This window comes from Orcinus orca, chromosome 11 (genome assembly GCF_937001465.1).
Source record: "Orcinus orca chromosome 11, mOrcOrc1.1, whole genome shotgun sequence".
In the NCBI taxonomy this organism is placed as follows: Eukaryota; Metazoa; Chordata; class Mammalia; order Artiodactyla; family Delphinidae; genus Orcinus; species Orcinus orca.
Window position 1 is genome coordinate 78,565,739 of NC_064569.1, and position 16,323 is coordinate 78,582,061.

Sequence of the window (16,323 nt, forward strand, 5' to 3'; positions counted from 1 at the left end):
TTCTTTGGAGAAATGTCTATTCAAACCCCTTGTTCATTTTTTAATGGCGTTGTCTTTTCATTATTGATTTGTAACGGTTCTTAATATATTCTGAATACACGTCCTTTATCAGATATATGATTTGCAAATATTTTGTCCCATTCTGTCAGTTGTCTTTATTTTTTTGATGGTATCATTTGAAGTCTTAAATTTTGAAGAATTTCAGTTTACCTACTTTTTCTTTTGGTGTGCTTTTGGTGTCATATCCAAGAAACCATTGTTTAACTCAAGGATGTGAAGAAATTTACTCCTATATTTTGTTCTAAGAATTTTATAATTTTAGCTCTTATATTTGGTTCTATGATTCATTTTGAGTTAACTATTTGTATATAATGTGATGTATGGGTCTCACTTCCTTCTTTTGCAGGTGGATGTCTAATTGTCCCAGCGCAGTTTTTTGGAAAGGCTATTCTATTTTCTATCATTCAATTTTTTTTTTTACATCTTTATTGGAGTATAATTGCTTTACAGTGGTGTGTTAGTTTCTGCTTTATAACAAAGCGAATCAGTTATACATATACATATGTTCCCATATCTCTTCCCTCTTGCATCTCCCTCCCTCCCACCCTCCCTATCCCACCCCTCTAGATGGTCACAAATACCTGAGCTGACCTCCCTGTGCTATGCTGCTGCTTCCCACTAGCTATCTATTTTACGTTTGGTAGTGTATATATGTCCGTGCCACCCTCTCGCTTTGTCACAGCTTACCCTTCCCTCTCCCCATATCCTCAAGTCCATTCTCTAGTAGGTCTGTGTCTTTATTCCTGTCTTACCCCTAGGTTCTTCATGACTTTTTTTTTCTTAAATTCCATATATATGTGTTAGCATACGGTATTTGTCTTTCTCTTTCTGACTTACTTCACTCTGTATGACAGACTCTGGGTCCATCCACCTCACTACAAATAGCTCAATTTAATTTCTTTTTATGGCTGAGTAATATTCCATTGTATATATGTGCCACATCTTCTTTATCCATTCATCCGATGATGGACACTTAGGTTGTTTCCATCTCCGGGCTACTGTAAACAGAGCTGCAATGAACATTTTGGTACATGACTCTTTGAATTATGGCTTTCTCAGGGTATATGCCCAGTAATGGGATTGCTGGGTCATATGGTAGTTCTATTTGTAGTTTTTTAAGGAACCTCCATACTGTTCTCCATAGTGGTTGTACCAATTTCACTTTCAGATTTTTCATCACTAGTGTATAGGAATGCCAGAGATTTCTGTGCATTAATTTTGTATCCTGCTGCTTTACCAAATTCATTGATTAGCTCTAGTAGTTTTCTGGTAGCATCTTTAGGATTCTCTATGTATAGTATCATGTCATCTGCAGACAGTGACAGCTTCTTCTTTTCCGATTTGGATTCCTTTTATTTCCTTTTCTTCTCTGATTGCTGTGGCTAAAACTTCCAAAACTATGTTGCATACGAGTGGTGAGAGTGGGCAACCTTGTCTTGTTCCTGATCTTAGTGGAAATGCTTTCAGTTTTTCACCATTGAGGATGATGTTGGCTGTGGGTTTGTCATATATGGCCTTTATTATGGTGAGGAAAGTTCCCTCTATGCCTACTTTCTGCAGGGTTTTTATCATAAATGGGTGTTGAATTTTGTCAAAAGCGTTCTCTGCTTCTATTGAGATGATCATATGGTTTTTCCCCTTCAATTTGTTAATATGGTGTATCACGTTGATTGATTTGCGAATATTGAAGAATCCTTGCATTCCTGGAATAAACCCCACTTGATCATGGTGTATGATCCGTTTAATGTGCTGTTGGATTCTGTTTGCTAGTATTTTGTTGAGGATTTTTGCATCTATGTTCATCAGTGATATTGGCCTGTAGTTTTCTTTCTTTGTGACATCCTTGTCTGGTTTTGGTATCAGGGTGATGGTGGCCTTGTAGAATGAGTTTGGGAGTGTTCCTCCCTCTGGTATATTTTGGAAGAGTTTGAGAAGGCTAGGTGTTAGCTCTTCTCTAAATGTTTGATAGAATTCGCCTGTGAAGCCATCTGGTCTTGGGCTTTTGTTTGTTGGAAGATTTTTAATCACAGTTTCAATTTCAGTGCTTGTGATTGGTCTGTTCATATTTTCTATTTCTTCCTGATTCAGTCTTGGCAGGTTGTGCATTTCTAAGAATTTGTCCATTTCTTCCAGGTTGTCCATTTTATTGGCATAGAGTTGCTTGTAGTAATCTCTCATGATCTTTTGTATTTCTGCAGTGTCAGTTGTTACTTCTCCTTTTTCATTTCTAATTCTATTGATTTGAGTCTTCTCTCTTTTTTTCTTGATGAGTCTGGCTAATGGTTTATCCATTTTGTTTATTTTCTCAAAGAACCATCTTTTAGTTTTATTGATCTTTGCTATTTTTTCCTTCATTTCTTTTTCATTTATTTCTGACCTGATTTTTATGATTTCTTTCCCTCTGCTAACTTTGGGGTTTTTTGTTCTTCTTTCTCTAATTGCTTTAGGTGCAAGGTTAGGTTGTTTATTCGAGATGTTTCCTGTTTCTTAAGGTAGGATTGTATTGCTATAAACTTCCCTCTTAGAACTGCTTTTGCTGAATCCCATAGGTTTTGGGTCGTCGTGTCTCCATTGTCATTTGTTTCTAGGTGTTTTTTTATTTCCTCTTTGATTTCTTCAGTGATCACTTTGTTATTAAGTAGTGTATTGTTTAGCCTCCATGTGTTTGTATTTTTTACAGATCTTTTTCTGTAATTGATATCTAGTCTCATAGCACTGTGGTCGGAAAAGATACTTGATACAATTTCAATTTTCTTAAATTTACCAAGGCTTGATTTGTGACCCAAGATATGATCCTGGAGAATGTTCCATGAGCACTTGAGAAAAATGTGTATTCTGTTGTTTTTGGATGGAATGTCCTATAAATATCAATTAAGTCCATCTTGTTTAATGTATCATTTAAAGCTTGTGTTTCCTTATTTATTTTCATTTTGGATGATCTGTCCATGGGTGAAAGTGGGGTGTTAAAGTCCCCTACTGTGAATGTGTTACTGTCGATTTCCCCTTTTATGGCTGTTAGTATTTACCTTATGTATTGAGGTGCTCCTATGTTGGGTGCATATTTACAATTGTTGCATCTTCTTCTTGGATCGATCCCTTGATCATTATGTAGTGTCCTTCTTTGCCTCTTCTAATAGTCTTTATTTTAAGGTCTATTTTGTCTGATATGAGAATTGCTACTCCAGCTTTCTTTTGGTTTCCATTTGCATGGAATATCTTTTTCCATCCCCTTACTTTCAGTCTGTATGTGTCTCTAGGTCTGAAGTGGGTCTCTTGTAGACGGCATATATATGGGTCTTGATTTTGTATCTATTCAGCCAATCTGTGTCTTTTGGTGGGAGCATTTAGTCCATTTACATTTAAGGTAATTATCGATATGTATGTTCCTATTCCCATTTTCTTAATTGTTTTGGGTTCGTTATTGTAGGTCTTTTCCTTCTCTTTTGTTTCTTGCCTAGAGAAGTTCCTTTAGCATTTGTTGTAAAGCTGGTTTGGTGGTCCTGAACTCTCTCAGCTTTTGCTTGTCTGTAAAGGTTTTAATTTCTCCATCAAATCTCAATGAGATCATTGCTGGGTAATCTTGGTTGCAGGTTTTCCTCCTTCATCACTTTAAATATGTCCTGCCAGTCCCTTCTGGCTTGCAGAGTTTCTGCTGAAAGATCAACTGTTAACCTTATGGGGATTCTCTTGTGTGTAATTTGTTGTTTTTCCCTTGCTGCTTTTAATATGTTTTCTTTGTATTTAATTTTTGATAGTTTGATTAATATGTGTCTTGGCGTATTTCTCCTTGGACTTATCCTGTATGGGACTCTCTGTGCTTCCTGGACTTGATTAATTATTTCCTTTCCCATATTAGGGAAGTTTTCAACTATAATCTCTTCAAATATTTTCTCAGTCCCTTTCTTTTTCTCTTCTTCTTCTGGAACCCCTATAATTCAAATGTTGGTGCGTTTAATGTTTTCCCAGAGGTCTCTGAGACTGTCCTCAGTTCTTTCCATTCATTTTTCTTTATTCTGCTCTGCAGTAGTTATTTCCACTATTTTATCTTCCAGGTCACTTATCTGTTCTTCAGCCTCAGTTACTCTGCTATTCATCCCATCTAGAGTATTTTTAATTTCATTTATTGTGTTCATCGTTGCTTGTTTCATCTTTAGTTCTTCTAGGTCCTTGTTAAATGTTTCTTGCATTTTGTCTATTCTATTTCCAAGATTTTGGATCATCTTTACTATCATTATTCTGAATTCTTTTTCACGTAGACTGCCTATTTCCTCTTCATTTGTTAGGTCTGGTGGGTTTTTATCTTGCTCCTTCATCTGCTGTGTGTTTTTCTGTCTTCTCATTTTGCTTATCTTACTGTGTTTGGGGTCTCCTTTTTGCAGGCTGCAGGTTCGTAGTTCCCATTGTTTTTGGTGTCTGTCCCCAGTGGCTAAAGTTGGTTCAGTGGGTTGTGTAGGCTTCCTGGTGGAGGGGACTAGTGCCTGTGTTCTGGTGGATGAGGCTGGATCTTGTCTTTCTGGTGGGCAGGTCCACGTCTGGTGGTGTGTTTTGGGGTGTCTGTGGACTTATTATGATTTTAGGCAGCCTCTCTGCTAATGGGTGGGTTTGTGTTCCTGTCTTGCTAGTTGTTTGGCATAGGATGTCCAGCACTGTAGCTTGCTGGTCGTTGAGTGAAGCTGGGTGTTGGTGTTGAGATGGAGATCTCTGGGAGATTTTCGCTGTTTGATATCATGTGGAGCTGGGAGGTCTCCTGTGGACCAGTGTCCTGAAGTTGGCTCTCCCACCTCAGAGGCACAGCACTGACTCCTGGCTGCAGCACCAAGAGCCTTTCATCCACACGGCTCAGAATAAAAGGGAGAAAAAGTAGAAAGAAAGAAAGAGAGAGAAAGAAAGGAGAGAGGGAGGGAGGGAGGGAGGAAGGAGGGAAGGAAGGAAAGAAAGAAAGAAGATAAAGTACGATAAAATAAAAGTTATTAAAATAAAAAATAATTATTAAGAAAAAAAATTTTTTTAAAGAAAAAAACAAAAAACGGACGGATAGAACCCTAGGAGAAATGGTGGAAGCAAAGCTATACAGACAAAATCTCACACAGAAGCATACACATACTCACAAAAAGAGGAAAAGGGGAAAAAGTCGTAAATCTTGCTCTCCAAGTCCACCTCCTCAATTTGGGATGATTCGTTGTCTATTCATGTATTCCACAGATGCAGGGTACATCAAGTTGATTGTGGAGCTTTAATCCGCTGCTTCTGAGGCTGCTGGGAGAGATTTCCCTTTCTCTTCTTTGTTCTCACAGCTCCTGGGGCTCAGCTTTGGATTTGGCCCCGCCTCTGCGTGTAGGTCACGACCTGAGAGCGCCTGTTCTTCGCTCAGACAGGACGGGGTTAAAGGAGCAGCTGCTTCCGGGACTCTGGCTCACTCAGGCCGGCGGTGGGGGGCGGAAGGGAGAGGCACGGAGGGCGGGGCGAGCCTGCTGCGGCAGAGGCCGTCGTGACGTTGCACCAGCCTGAGGCGCCCCGTGTGTTCTTCTGGGGAAGTTGTCCCTGGATCCCGGGACCCTGGCAGTGGCGGGCTGCACAGGCTCCCTGGAAGGGAGTGTGTGGATAGTGACCTGTGCTCGCACACAGGCTTCTTGGTGGCGGCAGCAGCCTTAGCGTCTCATGCCCGTCTCTGGGGCCCGTGCTCTTAGCCGCGGCTCGCGCCCGCCTCTGGAGCTCCTTTAAGCAGCGCTCTTAATCCCCTCACCTCGCGCACCAGGAAACAAAGAGGCAAGAAAAAGTCTCTTGCTGCTTCGGCAGGTCCAGACTTTTCCCTGGACTCCCTCCCGGCTAGCCGTGGTTCACTAGCCCCCTGGAGGCTGTGTTCACGCTGCCAACCCCAGCCCGAGCTTCAGTTCCCAGCCCCGCCTGCCCCGGTGGGTGAGCAGAGAAGCCTCTTGGCCTGGTGAGTGCCGGTCGGCCCTGATCCTCTGTGCGGTAATCTGTCCGCTATGCCCTCCGCACCCCTGTTGCTGCGCTCTCTCTCCTCCGCGGCTCCGAAGCTTCCCCTCTCCGCCACCCGCAGTCTCCGCCCGCGAAGGGGCTTCCTAGTGTATGGAAACCTTTCCTCCTTCACAGCTCCAGCCCACTGGTGCAGGTCCTGTCCCTATTCTTTTGTCTCGGTTTATTCTTTTTTCTTTTGCCCTACCCAGGTACGTGGGGACTTTCTTGCCTTTTGGGAGGTCTGAGGTCTTCTGCCAGCGTTCAGTAGGTGTTCTGTAGGAGTTGTTCCACGTGTAGATGTATTTCTGGTGTATCTGTGGGGAGGAAGGTGATCTCCGCGTCTTACTCTTCGGTCATCTCCCCCTCGTCTCCCCTCTATCATTCAATTTTAATCTTTACTTGGGTTTTGGCTTTAGTGCTCAGAGTCTTTGCTTTTTAATTTTATGTAAAAGAGGAGTTTAACTCATTTACATATATTATTATTGGTGTTATAGTTAGCCTTACTATATTTATTTTGAAATATTATTTAGATTTTCTGATTTTTATGTTTTTTTGTTTCATGTGATATCACTAAATGTGTAACCTTTTAAAAAGGTGATTGCTTTTCCTTTAGGTTTATAGAATAAGTACTTCTGTATATTTTATTTGTTTTTGCTGATAGTAAGAAACCATCAATAATTTGGTTTTAAATAATTTTATAAACCACATATACCAATAGTCATTACTTGAGAGTCACATTTCAAGTTGCATTGAGTGTAGGTGTATAGTTCATAAGTATCAATGCAGATAATATTGTTACAAAATTTTTAAGGACAATGAAATATGATTGCAGATATTCAGAGGGTTTGATTTGAAAATGAAATATATTAATGTATGATAATGATGATAAACATGTTAGACATATAAATATAATGTCATTGCCTTAATAGCTATTTTTTACTTGGCCTTATTTATTAGCTATTTTTTACTTCTGAAAAATCATTTACTACTTGAAATATGTATACCACTGAGCATCAAAAAATACATATATCAAGATAATGTTTAACATCACCAGAATTCTCCAAATACAATGAAGTTCAAGCTCTTGAAATGTGATTTCCTATTTTCACACTTTATTATAGGAAGCATATTCTTTAATTGAGAAGACCGAAGCAGAACAAAGTGTACTGTATTCATATCAGAAATATGTGGAAATTGCCAAAAGAAAGAAAAGCAGAGTACCTCCTCCACCCATCCTGCTAGCCCGAACTCATTGTTCTGTGACATTAAAACCTGCTCCATTTATTTCTGATGTTAAGGTATGTTGTCTATTATGACCTTTACCTCACGGAAAGCAACGTAAGTGCTTTTATGACTATAATAATGAATACTTTTATTGCTTTTAGGGCTTGAATAATCGTATTGATTAATATAAACACTGAACACTGGGATTAGTATTCCAGTATCTTTAACTATCTGTAGTTTCTTCATGACCCTTTTTCCTTTATGCTGTTTCCCTTTTGGCTCCTTATAGCTTCACTATAAGAAACTTACTCCTGTGTTGCTACACGCAGATATATAGTAAGGAGAAATGAGAGAGAAGCATTTTGAAGTATCTTCCTTACCATGACACAGTCATATGCTGACATCCTAGTGTGCTCAACTTCAGGAAGGTTTCCTTGAGATAGAATCAGGCATTTGAAGGGTATAGAAGTTACTCTGAGAGCCAATGATGAAGATAAGAAAATTTGGGGGTGGTGAATTTAGAGACTTTTCCGAAAGTTCTTCTGTGTAAATGGGGATCCTTTTTTTTTTTTTTTGCGGTACGCGGGCCTCGCACCGTTGTGGCCTCGCCCGTTGCGGAGTGCAGGCTCCGGACACGCAGGCTCAGCGGCCATGGCTCACGGGCCCAGCCGCTCCGCGGCATGTGGGATCTTCCCGGATCCGGGCACGAACCCGTGTCCCCTGCATTGGCGGACTCTCAACCACTGCGCCACCAGGGAAGCCCAATGGGGATTCTTTTAATGCAAACAAATGATAATTCCAACCACATTATAAGTCATAATTCTTTATGGATTTATTGAAGCTCTTTCTCCTAGCCCCAGTGCCTTGGAACTTAGCCTAAATGGGACTGTTATTTGAGATTTAGTTTCCTCATAAGCATTTGGTTCCACCTAATTTGTATTTTAAATATTACATTTTCCTCTTTGGGGTGATGAACACATGCTCTTTGGTGTTGTAGAAAAAACAAAGTTGTTTCTTTGTTATTCTTAGGATGTTCTGCTTGAACTTAAATACATCGTCTTGATATAGTGGAAAGGGCATGGGCTTTGAAGTCAGACAAATACAGATTTAAAATTCTAGCTCTACCCCAGCAGTATGACCTTACGAAATCTAAATATACTTTCTGAGTGTTTTTTTAAAATTTGCTTTTGTTATCTTTTCCATTTGTAAAATGTTTCTTCTGTGAAAATTAAATGAGATATTATAGCATATTCTTGGCATATTAACTGATGTTCTTCCATCCCTTGTATTAAACATATGTAGTAAAGTTAGCTAAAATCAGTTAATGAGGTTATACACTGTGATTATATTATCTGATGATTTTTTTTCATAAATTCTGTCCAATGAGCATTATTGAGTGTCTGCTATCTGTCAAGCTCTATGTGAGGTAACGTATAAAAATAAACACAAATAAGCATGGTTCCATATTTTGAGAAGCTTCAGACTAATGGGAGGTGGACATCAGTGAGAAGTAATACCACCTTCATAATGCCTTATAATTGGAGGAATAGAAGCAACATTCATCCTAACTGTGCTATAATAAATGCATTATTGCAGTTGCTAATAGTTTTAAAATTCAACTTTGGATTTTGGGGATCTGTTTAAGAATAAGGATCACTGACTTCAGAAATTCAGTACAGAACTAAGACTGGATGATTTGCCAAGAGTTTTCGTTTGTTTTTACTTGAATGTTTTGATTTATTTAACCAGGTTCTTATTTTTTATGTATCTCAAATTAGTGACTAGTTTATTTCATAATGCTTATTAATAGGAAGGCATAAGCATCCCATACTTGACCTGTACTTGTAGGACTTGTCACTCAGCACATGATGTGAAGTTGATGTATATTATATTTTGGTAAAGTTGTGTGCTTCTGGAAATTATACCTTCTGTTACCCACTCCACAGCACTAGATGGTGCTATGGACTTAAATACCTTTTCTAGTTTGAGATTTCAGCCATCTTTTGTTTTATCAAAACCTCTTGTTAAGGCATTTGTTGCATTAACATCTGTTTTAATGGTTGAAAATGCTAGTGTTACTTGTAAACTTTTACTTCCAAAGCTAGTGGTGATTTGTCCATGGTGTCGTTTCTCTTACATAGACTCTAAGGACACAGTCTTCTAATAGTTTCACAGACTAAGATGTTTTCATCTGTGGAACACAATAGAAATATAAAGCCTGCTTGTAAAAATGCTTTTAGAGGAAATTTACCCTTCAAATTCTGGATTGTATGTAGAGCTTAACTTGGAGCAATAATGATCTAAGTCAGGGGTCTGCAACCCGCGGGTCACGGACTGGTACCGGTCTGCGGCCTGTTAGGAACCGGGCCACACAGCAGGAGGTGAGAGGCGAGCGAGCAAATCTTCATCTACCGCTCCCCATCGCTCCCTATTGCTAACATTACCGCCTGTACCATCACCACACCGCCGCCGCCGCCCCCGCCCCGCCCCGCCCCGCCCCGCCCCGGTCTGTGGAAAAATTGTCTTCCACAAAACCAGTCCCTGGTGCCAAAAAGGGGGGGGACCGCTGATGTATCTAAGTCATAAAACACCATCTTTTGCCTTCCCCCTCCCTGCCCCATGGTACTCTTTTTGCATGAAAAATCAAGGAAAGGTAGTTTCTAAATTTTTCTGAGATTCAGCTGAGTTTTTTTCTCCTGGCCTCCAGGTTCCAAGTTCCTTCAACATTCTCTTTGTCCTCGAAATTCTGTCTTTCCTAATGCTCTTTAATCACCTGAGAAATTTTCTTTGGAAACACAAAACTTCGGCTATTTGTACCAGACAGTCTTATTCATTGAGACTAGGCAGGCTTAGGTATATGTAATTTTTAAAAATGGTTGATTCTGTACAAACTGTATTTTAAAAAATGATTCTTGTGCATAGTCAGAGTTGAGAACTAATTGTGCAGACAAGATACAATGAGGATTCTTCCATTGACCCAGAGGAAGAATTAGCAGGCTAAGCTGTAAGAGGCAGTTGCTTCTTAGAGACAATTACATTTCCCTTATTTTCCATTTTAGGAGTTGAGATGTTGTGAGGTGGAGCCTTTGGGAAAAGGGAATGCCACAGTGATGACAACCCTTCCATCACTAATCCCTGGACAGTATGGCTCCTAATAATGCTTTTCCCTAGGTATCAACTCTCTCCCTTACCCCCTACAGTGAGAATAGTGCATTACCATGAGGAATCTCCATTATTTTGACATCTTGGCAAAAAGACCATTGTCTAACCATTTAATCAAGTTTAAGTTTGATTGTTTCTGTGTAATTTGCATTTTGCTTTTGGTTTACATCTGTATTTAAGAATATCATGTTTCAGAAAATTTATAAACTAGAGAAAAAAAATTATCCGTAATCTTACCGTTTTATCATCCGAACTCTACTACTATTCTTATTTAGGAACATTTTCTTCCAGGCTTTTTCATATGTATTTTTACATTTTACTTAAAATACTACAGTTTAGTATCTTGCTTTTTTTACTACCTGCTTTTTGTCCCATATTATTAAATAAAATATGAAAATCATTTCGGAGTAGGTCTTTTTTTTCATCAAGATGATGTCATCTTTGGAGTCACTCCCTGCCACTGTCTGATCTTGGGCAAGTTATTGAATGTCTCTGCATCTCCATCTTTTGTAAAGCAAAATAGCAATAGAAATCCTATCTCATAGGGATGTTTCAGATATGAAAAAGTATATGTAAATTTCCTAACAATGCTTAACACATAGGAACTGCTCACTTAATAGTAGTTAAAAAAATTAATAATGAATACTATTTTAGTCTTGGTGGTCCCAGGTAAACTATACTTGTCTTTTTTTAAAGAGTAAATCTAAGTATTTTTATAAACTTAGGTTTCATGTTTTAAAACTTGAATAGTTATATTTTTATGTAGAAAAGTATTCCTTTTGCCACATCATGATAAAAGAAATTGAGTGCTTTGTTAAACAGATGACGGGCTCATCTCTCTCCGTGGCAGGTCTCCTGGTACTGCATTTTGGGTTGCAAAGCAGAAGGGAGCTATGGAAAAGTAAGACTGAACAATAATCATCTCCCAAACTCAGGAGAAGCGGTACGTCGAATTAAAAAAACCTCAATGTCAGGAAATCTTACCAAAAGTCTCATTAATAACAATTGAGTGTTGTTCATTTTTTTCCTTTATGTAGTCATTATTTCAGTGAATTTGTCTAATTTCATCTTGAGTCATAACTAAAATCCAACAGTAAATGAAAAAGGTTTTTTTCCCTTAACATAAAGAGGTCACTTAATTATATTTTTAAAGACCCGTTTAATTTTCCATGCATAACTTGAAATATGTTTTTGTTAATAGATACCGGCTGATGGCAAAAGCATTTTTGAAGTAAAAGGTTTAGAAACCAATGAAAAATATATCTTTGCAATTGCTGCTTATTGTTCTAATGGAAAGCTTATTGGTGATGCTATTGGGGAGACGACTAAACCAATTCTGGTTTACCCACCTCTTTCTGCTGTTACTGCTCGGATGTTATTAACACAGGTAGAAAAGATTTCTTCTAATTTTTTCCTCTGTTTTTTCCCGTTAAGCAGTTACTAAGTAATTTCTGATGAAAAAACAGTCACAGCAGATATTCTAAAGCTCCTGTAATATATGTTTTCCATGATTGCAGTTTAGTCTCATAAAATATAAATCGTTCCTTCTCGTATTCATGAGTTTGCTTTTTACAATAACACTTTTTTCCTGGATTTTAAATGCAACACACATTGATTTTAGAAATTTTGGAAATAAATGCTGTCTGTTTTCCTGTCATCCAGAGTAGCAGTTCTTAAGCTGAAGCAATTTTGGCCCCTGGGGGGACATATATGTCAATGTCTGGAGACATTTTTGGTAGTCGCAATCTAGAGGAGTGCTGCTGGCATCTAGAGGGTAGAGGTCAGGGATGCTGATAAGCACCCTACAATGGAAAGGGCAGCACCCCTCTCCCAACAAAGTGTTATCCGGTCCAAAATGTCAACAGTGCGAAGGTTGAGCAACGCTGATCCAGAGATATGCTTTTCTTTGTGTGTGTATGTATACATACACACATATATATATCTACACACAATATGTACATAGAAATATATACACATATGTATGTGAATTTATGTATAATATGTAATTTTAGTCATAGTGTACATATTATTTTACATTTGATATTTCCATTTAATACATAGTTGACTTTTTTCCATTCCATTAAGTATTCTTTCAAAACATAATTTTTAACATCTGCATGGTATTGCATCTTAAAATATATCACAGTGTAGTATATGTATACACAATGGAATACTACTCAACCATAAAAAAGAATGAAATAATGCCATTTGCAGCAACGGATGGACCTAGAGATTATCATACTTAAGTAAGTCAGAAAGAGAAAGACAGATACCATATAATATCACTTATGTGTGGAATCTAAAATATGACACAAATGAACTTGTTTTTGGGACAGAAGCAGACTCTCAAACATAGAAAACAAACTTTTGGTTACCAAAGGGGAAAGGGGGTGGAGGAAGGATAAATTAGGAGTTTGGGATTAACAGATACAAACTACTGTATATAAAATAGATAAACAATAAAGTTCTACTGTATAGCACAGGGAACTATATTCAATATCCTGTAATAAACCATAATGGAAAAGAATATGAAAAAGTATATGTATATATATATGTATAACTGAATCATGTTGCTGTACACCAGAATCTAACACAACATTGTAAATCAACCATACTTCAATAAAAAAATATATATCAGTTGTTTTACAATATTGTGTTAGTTTCAGGTGTGCAGCAACATGATTCAATTATATATATATGTATGTGTTCTTTTCAGATTATTTTCCATTGTAAGTTATAAGATATTGAATATAGTTCCCTGTGCCATACAGTAAATACTTGATGATTATTTATTTTATGTATAGTAGTTTGTATCTGTTAATCCCATACTCCTAATTTATCCCTTTCCTCCTCCCTTTCCCCTATGGTAACCGTAAGTTTGTTTTCTATGTCTCTGAGTCTGTTTCTGTTTTGTAGATAAGGTCATTTCTGTCATATTTTATTTTTTTATTTTTATTTTTTGCGGTACGTGGGCCTCTCACTGCTGTGGCCTCTCTCGTTGTGGAGCACGGGCTCCGGATGTGCAGGCTCAACGGCCGTGGCTCACAGGCCCAGCCACTCCGCGGCATGTGGGATCTTCCCGGACCGGGGCATGAACCTGTGTCCCCTGCATTGGCAGGCGGACTCTCAACCACTGCGCCACCAGGGAAGCCCCATATTTTAGATTCTACATATAAGTGATATCATATGGTATTTGTCTTTCTGACTTACTTCACTTAGTATGGTAATCTCTAGGTCCATCCATGTTGCTGCAAATGGTAATATTTTATTCTTTTTTTATGGCTGAGTAATATTCCATTGCGTGTGTGTATGTGTGTGTGTATGTATTTACATATCACATTAAACCAATCATCTGTTGATGGGCACTTGGGTTGTTTCCATGTCCTGGCTATTGTAAATAGTGCTGCAATCAACATTGGGGTGCATGTACCTTTTCGAATTATAGTTTTCTCTTGATATATGCCCAGGAGTGGGATTGTTGGATCATATGGTTGTTCTAGGTTCAGTTTTTTAAGGGACATCCTTCCGGTTCCCATAGTGACTGCACCAATTTACATTCCCACCAACAGTGCAAGAGGGTTCCCTTTTCTCCACACCCTCCCCAGAATTTATTTATAGACTTTTTGATAATGGCATTCTGCCCAGTGTGAGATGATACCTCATTGTAGTTTTGACTTCTGTTTCTCTAATAATTAGTGATGTTGAGCATCTTTACCTGCATCCATGATTATTTTCTTAGTGTCAGTTTATAGAAGTGAAGTTTCTGGGTTCATAGAGACAGACAGACCTGAGTTTAAGTTTCAGGTCCTCACATTAGCCGTGTGACATTGGGCAAGTAACCTTCATCTGTGAAGTGGAATAATAATAGTAGTTACCTCCCAGAACTATTATGAGTATTAAATGGAATTATGCATGTCAAATGTTTAACCGTAACACTTACAACACAGTAGGCGCTTAATGAATATTATTGTTGTTCTTAATTATAGATATACTCATGAATTGACATTTTTTCCTGAAATGATTGCCTGACTTAAAACATGTCACCAGTGAATGCGATTCTAGAAAAAGTGACTCATTGACCTAAGTCTCAAGCCTGTAATTTTAAGTTTATGGTTGGCTGTAGAGCTGATGGCTCTTCTAAATTTTATCACATTTGTATTGTGCCGTTTTTTCCTCTTAATAGTTGATTAGTATTATAAGCTAAGGTCTTACTGGAATTTTATATTATCATATTTTTCAAAGAAAATTTAATTGACAGAATTGCTAGGATTTGTCTGGCATTGGTTTAGTGTGTCATATTGGCTCATGGTTTTCTGATGTTTTGATTTCTTTGGAATCTAATATATTTCCTAATTTGCAGCGATGGAGTTATTTCAGAGTGAGGGACCGAATATTTCATCAAGGTCTAATTTTTCTCCAGGGAGTGGTTTGACTCTCACGCTTTATTTGGCAGAACTTTCACTGAAAGTTAATAAAAGGAAGTCCAAGCTATACTGCTAGGATAATGAGAAGTGTCATAAAGTAATGACCTGTGTTTCTTTACTGATACTGTATTTGCAGTACTGGAGTTCATTTATGACAGTTTATGAGCATTCTCTCTCATCATGTTAAGTGGCTAAAGCAGAATTTCCTCATAAAATTTCCTCCTTAATTTAAAATTTGAGTTTAAGCTTTCAAGTTTTATCAGGAAAAGGTACCTTTCTTTTGGAATTGCAGTGAAAAATTACAATTTTTCATGAGAGTGGCTAGTTTTTAGTTTCAGGATAATTCTATTTTTAAAAAAATATTATAAAAATTTTATAGTAAAATATGGAGTTACTTCACTAAGTGCCTATGATTAACTTGGTTTGGTGTTTTAGGTTGTACTTTGACTAAACATTTTTCTATAAACAATAGTAAAGTCAGGTGAATCTTCACTGGATTTTCCATTAATGTAGAAAACTAGTTTAGGCTATCTGGAAAATTTTTTGAGGAAACTTTATGAATTATATATTATCTACAGATATTATCCAATTTCCACCTCTTTATAGGCTCATTTCTTTTTATTATTCCCTTTTAAGTTGGAAATGGCTAGATAATGTGATATAAATTATAGACAGTTAGAAATCTGTGAGCAGGATTTTAGGATTTTAGGCAAATTGCTTGGTCTCAATTTCCCTATCTGTAAAATGAATACAAGACCAAATGCCACATACTGCTGGATTATTGAACTACTAAATCAAATAGTGAGTGGGCACAATGGCTTGCTGAGATAAGGAAGTGAGGAATATCATTTGTTAAAAAACTGTGTGATAGACATTTTAAGATTCATTATTCCATTGATTACAGTAACTCTATGAGGTGGTATCATTACTTTCATTTCAAGTTGAAGAAACAGATTAATTTAACCCTTCTTCTGCCAATCCCATTTTATTCCAGAAAGGGTGTCTTAGGGATGTTAAGTACTGATAATTTACCCAGGGTTACTCTGGTAGTAGATGGTAAGCCTGACATTTGAATGAGCTCATGCCTTTCTTCTGATCTGTCCAGGTTCCAAGGAAGTCATGTGTTCACCATCTAACATGTGCCAAGTCCTTCTAGAGCCCACCTCTCTCCCATCTATTCTCTGCCTGGGTTGGTGCTGCCCTGCTGGTCGTGATGATCAGTATGGGCAGTAGAGTTTGATGCTGGTGGCAGGAGAAAGGAAACTAAAAATCATACTTTTCTTTCCCAATTCATGTATGAATTCATTGAAACTCTTTTGTTAATAGAGGTTTGCCTTTTGTCTATGACCATTCAAAAAAAAATAGGGCTACCAGGTAAAAGGTAGTCATCCCCATTTAAAAATCTCATTAAGAAGGTTCAAATCTTCTTTTCCCTCTTATCCTCTTTCTGAACATTACCACCCTCTCTGCTCAT

At 37.9% G+C, this 16,323-nt stretch overlaps 1 protein-coding gene across 1 annotated transcript in view; it reads left to right on the forward strand.

Moving 5' to 3' along the window:
* CFAP54 (cilia and flagella associated protein 54) overlaps nucleotides 1–16,323 on the forward strand; it is a 306,933-nt gene that overhangs the window by 75,221 nt on the left and 215,389 nt on the right. Inside the window, exons 20-22 of the mRNA XM_033427688.2 lie at nucleotides 7,161–7,337; nucleotides 11,276–11,368; nucleotides 11,627–11,812. Coding sequence (XP_033283579.2) covers nucleotides 7,161–7,337; nucleotides 11,276–11,368; nucleotides 11,627–11,812 — 456 coding nt within the window. The remainder of the gene's footprint in view (nucleotides 1–7,160; nucleotides 7,338–11,275; nucleotides 11,369–11,626; nucleotides 11,813–16,323) is intronic.